The 8,248-nt window shown below is 39.0% G+C and overlaps 1 protein-coding gene across 1 annotated transcript in view; it reads right to left on the reverse strand.

Moving 5' to 3' along the window:
- ZBTB10 (zinc finger and BTB domain containing 10) overlaps positions 1–8,092 on the reverse strand; it is a 26,530-nt gene extending 18,438 nt beyond the window's left edge. Inside the window, exons 1-2 of the mRNA XM_009634448.2 lie at positions 7,922–8,092; positions 353–1,250 (exon numbers count right to left, since the gene is read on the reverse strand). Coding sequence (XP_009632743.1) covers positions 353–1,250; positions 7,922–8,092 — 1,069 coding nt within the window. The remainder of the gene's footprint in view (positions 1–352; positions 1,251–7,921) is intronic.
- Between the last annotated feature and the right edge of the window lie 156 nt (positions 8,093–8,248).

Consider the following 8,248-nt stretch of genomic DNA (forward strand, 5'->3'; position numbering starts at 1 on the left):
TCATTAGCCACTAGTTATCACTCCTTGATTTTGTGCCTAATAATGGCTGCAGATTAAATGTAAATGTAAGGATTTTAGTTTTTACCAGCTGGCAAGGATCCCCAGCTCAAGCATCAGATACTAAGAGTGTGTTACATACTCCATGGCACAGCACTGTCATTCCTTTCACTAGATGAAGATGCACTGCCATGCCCCAAGGTGGAGAATCAGATTATTGATTTAGTAACCTGACTGGTGTGCTGACTTGACCAAAAGATCCTGTACAACATACCTTTATAAAAGTTACATTGTCACATACTTCATTCAATAATTTAGTTTTCACATTACATGACCGACATTAAGCAATATTTACCTGCTTCTTCTTTAATAAACGACAAATCTTCTTCTGGATATGGGACTGACGGTTGCAACACTGAGCAATCTTCCGAGTTTTCTTCAGTATTAGGTGGTATATTATAAATAAATCTCTTTGCAGTTTGGTTTTTCCTTCTTGCTTTTCCAGGTTCTTGAACTGATTGTCCCTGTGTGCCCATGTCATTCCATACGAAAACTTTTCCCTCACCTTGAGATTCATTTTCAGCCATTTCAGGTGAGCTGTCCTGGACCCAACTGCAGTCATTCATTTGGTAGCTTTCCATTTGGCCCTCATCAATAGAGTAACCATCATTCTCAGTTTTTATGCTACTTGCCAAGTTGGTAAGGTTTCGTGTTGCCCAGAAGCTGGCAACTTTCTGATCCCTTGGAGACAACCCATCCCTACTAACAGATCTTCTGTTGTAATCCACTACAACAGTCTCTGGAGCTTCTGATTTTATACTTATGTTTAAGGCATCTTTAATGAAGTTGCGGCAGGACTGGACAACCTCCGTCATCTGAAGGTAGCTGGCCACTGACATCACTTCAATGGCATTTTGGCTCGTAAGCACGAGGTTACCAGAGTATAAGAAGTCCAAGATGACAGAAAAACCTTGAACAGCAACAACGTCCAAATAGGTAACAGTGGTTTGGTTACGGCTTTCTTTGTTTGTAAAGCAATACAGAGTCTTAAAGAAGCGGCTGCCTGCAACCAGGATGTTCTTGTGAGCTCTGAAGACCCTCCCACTCACCACAATATTAACATCACAAAGAATGCCTTTCTTCCTCTGCTCGTTGAGCTCTTGCAGGAGCTGGTAGCAGTAAGAGTTCTCATTTGGCCTGCTGTTAAAATCACAGTATCCTTCATTATTCAGTTCTGATGGTAACTCTGACTCCTGCAATTAAAAAAACCACAACCATAATTAGCTCTTAATAAATGCTCTCCTTAGTCCTCCAACACTATAATAAGGATATGAAAATAAACTTAAGAAGATAATGTTATTCAAAGCATTCTTTTTTTTAAATTTATGTTCTTGGTCATAAAGGCAGACAGGAATATGTAATTAAAAAAAAATATTTCTGAAAACTAAGAATCACGATCTCATTCTGCACCCTCCACCCCCAAATCTGGAACAAAACCAGAACTAGCAGAACTGCCTTGAGGGCAAAGGAAGTGAAATTTTGGCCAAAAGTAAGGAAATATTTAGTTGAGTGTGAAGCACTTGTTTTTCTTAACCCACATACATTGAAGATTCAGGAGTCTCACTTTCCAAAGATTTAACTAGACTGTTCTCACATATGCAACCCCCCCGTTCTTCCCCAGAAACCTCCATTTAAATGGGTAAGTACAACCTTGATAACTGACTCAACATTTTCTCATGCCGAGAGACGAGTACACAAAGATCAGGCCTGTATCTCCCAATCTAACTGTCTTACATGTTTTAAAGGAAACGTATTACTGAAGTAATTATAATAGCAGATATGTTTCTTACACAATTCTACAAATTAGGCACTTATTCTTTATTTTCTAATTGCGGCAGTTTTAGGATTAAATAGCTGTAGTACATGACAAGCAGACAGAACATTGCAGGTGACCAAATAAAATTGAAGCTTCCGTTACAATTAATTAACACAGACTTTCCTGAATCAAGCTTCACTGAAACCTTCAAGTAGCAACACCTTTAACTGGTACAGAGTTGTTATGCAGACAATATGTACTTACATGCCTCTCTACAACCTTTTTAAGACGTGATCTTAGACGTGGCTTGAAAATTTCGCTAAAAGTAGTACCAGACAATCCAACACCAAGAAATCAGTTGTCATTAAAGATTAGTTCAGACAGGGAGAGGCTAATAAAAACAAGTGATCTGAACTGGATTTTTAGAGCATTTTGAAAATTTATAACTGATGTTCAGATAGTGATGATTCAGAGCTGCTACAAAGCAGCAGCCAGAACAAAGCAGAAAACACCACAGACTGGCATATTTGAGATCATACTTGCATTGATTGATAGGTGCTGCCATCAAGAGCAGCAACGATGACGGAATCTCTTTTATACTGGGTCTCCAAGACTCTTTCCTTCCCTAGCAAATAAGGACAGTTCAATACTGGCTGGCTGCAATATGGGTTTGGATGAGAAATGATTAAGTTTTGCAAATTATGCCATTTTCTCTTCTCATTTTCTAAAAAACCTCACATATTTGGGGGCTAGAGGTATCATTAAAGCTTGACTACCCCAACATTACAGATCTAAAACAACATTAACAAAGTAACGTTAATGAAGTCATGAGCCCATAACCTATACTGGGGCTAAAACATGTTGCAGCAAAGTACTACCCTTAATTTGGGACTATACTATATATATGACTATATATAGAGTCACTTTACATTACACAGGAGTTAGTTCATGAAATCAGTACTCACCTCAAGTTATAATCCCAGTGTGAGTCACTGGGATGACAACCAAGGCTGTAACAACATCCTCTAAAATGGTATTTACATCTATAAGCAGCAAATCATGCCCAGCATAACCAAAATAGAAATTGTACCATTTCAGTATCTCCTGCAGAGAAATTTCAGCTTGCTGTCACATCAAGTTGCTTCTAAATCTCTAACCTTATCACAAAAACACTTCAGTGAAAACAAAATGTAGAAGTAAAAGCAATTAGGCTTTTCCATGAAAGCAAGCAACAGATTTTCGTCCAACCTCGGCTTAATCTTTTCTGGTGCTCTCTGACATACCCAAGTACTCCCTGAGATCAGAACTCTGAAACAGAAAGTATGTCCTAAACGTGTGAAAACGAAGTCTATCATTCTTTAAGTTCTCAGCAGATTTTGGATCTGGACTAGCTTTCTGCCACTCCAGCAACAGAGCACTGCATAGTTTCAAAACACCAATTACGCCGACTTTGGATCAGATTAAGATGAAAATTATCATACCCTAAAGTGTAGTCACTCAGTCAAAGTCAATCATCAGTGACTTGCATCTCACACAGTAAATGTTAGGTAGATGCTATGATAGCTGACAATTTCATTCTCTGAGAACACGTTAAACACCACATAAAATTTAAAAATAATCTGCAGTGGTTCTTTTCTTTTTACAAATGTCTCATTAAAGAATGGGGATAGAGTATTACATTTTAACTGAGCATGTGTACGTACCCAGTCAAGCTGATAAAAAAAAGATGATCAAGATTTATAATATATTTTTCCCCTCCAAGAAAACAAGTCAGCACGGTAAAAAGGAGCCACAGGTCACAGAAACACAAGACTGAAGTCTTCATTATGAAAAGACCTGAGGCTGAGTGAAAATAACAGACATCATGCAACTAATGTCCAAGCTACAGGGGTATGTGTTGGGGGTAAGAGCTCAATACTACAGCTTTATAGAAATGGGTGCATACATATTTTTAGAACTAACTGTAATATTGGAAACAACTGTTCAACTGCTCCTATGGAAGTAGCTAACACTAATGCTGCACCTCAAATGAAATGAAAGCTCTGACTTCTGAACAGCTATCAAGCCTATGTAAACCAAGTCTGACAAGCAGAATTAACATTTACTATGAGAAAAATGAAAAAAAAAAAAATATTCTTTGGAGAGTTTTAAACATCTCCCCTTTGTACAGAAAACGTACAATACAGTTCAACAGGAGGCAAGGTGCAGAAAATAGTTACAGAAAATTAAAAAAGTATATTTTCAAGCTTCTGTTACTTATGTTGTGCTCATGGCACATCATCACAAGGGTATCGTTATTCTGATGAGAACCACAAACTAATGGTATTTGCTTAGATGTCAATTATATTTTCAGAATACAGAACAAATTTTCCCATCACCTAACTTGTCTCAACACCAAATCACCTTATCCCTTAATAAAAACTGATAGCAAATCAAGAAGAAAAATCAGGACTATTTCAGTTTTATTTGTGGAATCTACAGCACTAAGTGTGAAAAGCTCCTCTCTGTAGGTGAGATTAAGCGGTCTAACAGAACAGAGACTGCTCAAGGAAACCAGTATCGTGCTCAGTTTCAATTAGACAGACTCATCTGAATATACCCAAAGATAAATGACTATTTCATATGTATAATTTACTAATAAAACTTGCCTAAAAGCTAAAATGAGCAGAAACAGACAATGAAAACCTGCTACTAGAAACTTACTTTTCTTTCCTCCTCCTGTGCCATCAGCATAGCCTGTTTCCTGGGAGCAAAAAGCAGGGGGGGAAGGAAAAAAAAAAAAAACCCAAACCCCCAAAAAACCCCAACAAAACCAAAACCCCAAACCAATCTAACCATAGATTCCATCTCAGCTGTATGTGTATGAAAAGTAGTTATGCCGCATTTTTGTAAACCCTTCCCTGTTACTCTACCTTACTCTACAGCAGTTTTCCTACGTCCCCAAATTAATTCTTAACCCAAAAAATGGATCCTTGAACAAAAGTGAGCTATCAGAAACTTTGAAGCATGTGCAGATACAGAGGAAAATTATCTCCAGAGATGGTCCTATCTGCTGCACTCATGATGCTCTGCTGCCATTTCACATGCCATAGCATCACTCACAGAAAACTCAGCAATTTAAAACTGTTCCATTAAGTGCCCAACATCCGATTGAGTAGTTCGAGGTCTGGTAAAAACCACTATATAAAAATAGAGTAAATGAGAGCCCTTACTCTGAAGGCCTGACTTCCGCCTCAACTTCTGTGCTCTGCTAACAGTAATTCAAGCAGTTAACTTTGAACACTATAATGTAACTCTTACATCTGAAGCACAACTTCTATTCGTTACTGCTCATACAAAGTAAACAATTACAGTTCACATGGAAAAAAATAACACATCAAAGGCCTTCCTCCTTTTGGAGAGCTTCTGCTTTAAACCAACATGCCTATTAGGCTGGAGAAAGCTTTTCTGGCAGCATTTCCAAAGCTCAGCTTCAAATTACGTCCAGAGAGAAAATGTTTTAAGAAGCAGCTTTGAGGGGAGGAACCCCCAGCAGCCAATAAATCTGCATCTCATGGATCTAAATTCACCACAGAATTAAAATCTTTTGCAGTGATTTCCCAGTAAGTGTCTATTTCTTGAGATTTTTGCACCACAATAGTCTACTTATTAAAAAAACAGCAGTAGTTTCAAGCTGATTATACCTTTCCTTAAGCTTTAAATATGGAGACAGATTATTTTAAAAAAAAAAAACAGGATAGAAAAAAAGGAGTCAAGATTTTTGTCTCAGAAAGTAGCACCGACTGACAGCTCAATACCCTCGAATTACAGCAGCTGCAACCACTTGTGATGTATTTTGGCATTCCAAATTAAATGTATCCCAAAAATAAACTGAAATCATCGCTCATTTCTTCATAAGTGTAATATCCAACAGACCTATAGAAATTTCCACTGCTTTACTGTCTTTAACACCTACAATTTCCTTTTAGCACTTGAACAGTGGCACTATGCCATATGTTTATTAGCAGCTGCTAAACATGCCCTGCAGTTGAAGCTTGTCAAGTCAAGAATACATGTGTGTTGTCTCTAAGACAAAGGCTGAAAGCTCTCTCCCAAGTTTCATTAAATCTAAATGGCTTTGCTGCCTCATTACGTATGTCGGAAATATGGTCAGGATACAAATTACCTACTTTTGTTCCATGTATCTGGTATCATGGCATTAAGGAAAAAATAGGGTTATTGTTTTGGTATTAATTTAAACATATGTATCAAGAGGAATTCAAGTGCTATTAAAAGTGTGAAAGGATACGGAAATTAAACATCAAAGAGAAAAGAAAACAGAGATTCTTAATCAGATTTGTGATAAAGCAAGTGTAACCCGAAAGCACACCACAAAGAAACCTACATTGACTTTTGAAAAACTACAACTCCTTCCCTTGTAAGAAGTTTTTAACCAAAATGTAATTGCACAGGGATGCATCCAGCACCGTTTTCCACTTGAAAACACCAATCCCTGTACAGCTATCTTAATAGAAGCTTACTTTGTCCAAACCTCACCTTTAATACAGTATAAAAGAACACTGACATATCTTGTCTACCCTACTCTTTAATTTATTATTAGTTACTACAAATACTTGGTCTTAAACTATCAGTGATAAAAAAACAGCGGCTCACTTTCATAGAAACTCCCATGACAATGAAAAGTTAATGTTAAGTATTTATTTGAAGATTAACTTTTAGGCTACTGTGACACACAAACCAATATTCTGTCCCCCCTTCCACCCTCCTGGTATTTTATAGTCTTATGACAGACTGGGGATAGGAAGACAGATAGAAAAAAATAGTAAGTTTAGTAGGAAAATCTGCTTGGAATATGTTTTACTTACTCACAGCTTAATGGGAGTGAGAAAAACTTTCGAGTGTAGCATGAATTAGCAACATCTAGTGACACAGGAGGCTACACAGCAGCAGGACATACCTTAACAGGGTAATCATTCACATCTCAAAAATCAAGAACTAGGCAACAAGATGGTAAGGAATATACTGCAATAACATTCAACAAAAAGAACATTTTCAAATGTACAGAGAGGTAAAAGTAATTAAGAATGAAAGTTTCAAAATTAGAAACAAGTTATTTAAGACAAGCTGGGCTAAAATACTGCAGAGTGAATAGCAAACCCCAGACTGGAGAAAACTGATAAGATGACCTACTGCCATGAAACGTCTCTAGCAACTGCTGCCTCAGAAACATGCTTACTGAAAAAGTAGCGTTACTCATCTTGAAGGTGAACCTTGCACTTACAAGTCCAAAAATAATATTTTGGATAACTGGTATTTACGCTCTGTAAGGTTTTCCTTGCAATCCTGCAGTAGTTTCACATGGAACTTGCATTCCTTTTCCAGCTAGCTCTAAGATAACCTGCGTTCCACCTAACATTTTGTCATCCTGATACCCTACCCAAACATTAGAATAGCAGCTCTTGTCCAAGGTACCCTGAGCTCCTTGAAGTGCTCCAGCAATAAGCCCAGTTTAGCTACTGCACTACAATTTGGACTCCAGATACATCTATACGACCCGGGTGGGTGTTTTAATTAAAACTGAGCTCTAAATAGTGAAAACGGAGTGATCAGGGATTAATTCCGGCTAACAGCTCAAATTCAGCCTAACAGTTCAAGTGCTAGCCTAACCTGAAGCACATTAGCTTGTGCCCGCTGGCAAGTTTAACGCCGCCGGCTAGGCGATCCGAGCGAGCTTTTGCAGCGCCGACACCCTTTAGGAGGGAAGGCTGCAGAAGGCTGCCGATTCGACCCGCGTTGTTCCTTAAGAGCTCCTCATCCACATACGTTCTGGAGTTAGCCCTGCCTTATTCCTAAGAGCAGCCAAGAAACACAGTAATTTTAAGTTCAGCGGGGAACATGAAGCGTTTTCACTGGTCCTAAAGCATTAGAGGAGAGCTGGCGTATTAACGTGGCTTTCAGGAAACCACATGTTTATCTCAAACACACACCAAGCAGTTGCAGACAATTCTTGCTCAGTAACTCAATCTAAAGCAACACAATCGGGAAAAGGATTTAAACGAGAAGGGCTTGACTACACAGCCTTATCCGATTAATGCACAGGGGCCATACCGTTAAGAACTGCAGCGTGACTCCCAATTTCACGCTGGCAAGTACCGGTTTCACACGCAGTCGACAGCCGGACACTACCCTCCCGCCTCCGGTACCGCAGGAGGAAGTTGTAACGAGTGTTTTTAAATCAGTGCAGCAACACTGGTATTCGTACGCAACTTTTTCCCACATTGCCGGCTTATCTTCACGAGATAAAGAGATAAAACTAATGAACACGGCACTCGCTACCTCCGAGCGGCGAGGCCACGGTAACCGGGTACAGCCACGAGGCTCCGTCCGTGCAGACGCTCCCCGAGCTGCAGAACGGGCGCGCTGACAGCGCCGTGC

This window comes from Egretta garzetta, unplaced genomic scaffold (genome assembly GCF_000687185.1).
Source record: "Egretta garzetta isolate BGI_Z169 unplaced genomic scaffold, ASM68718v1 scaffold251, whole genome shotgun sequence".
NCBI classification, from domain to species: domain Eukaryota; kingdom Metazoa; phylum Chordata; class Aves; order Pelecaniformes; family Ardeidae; genus Egretta; species Egretta garzetta.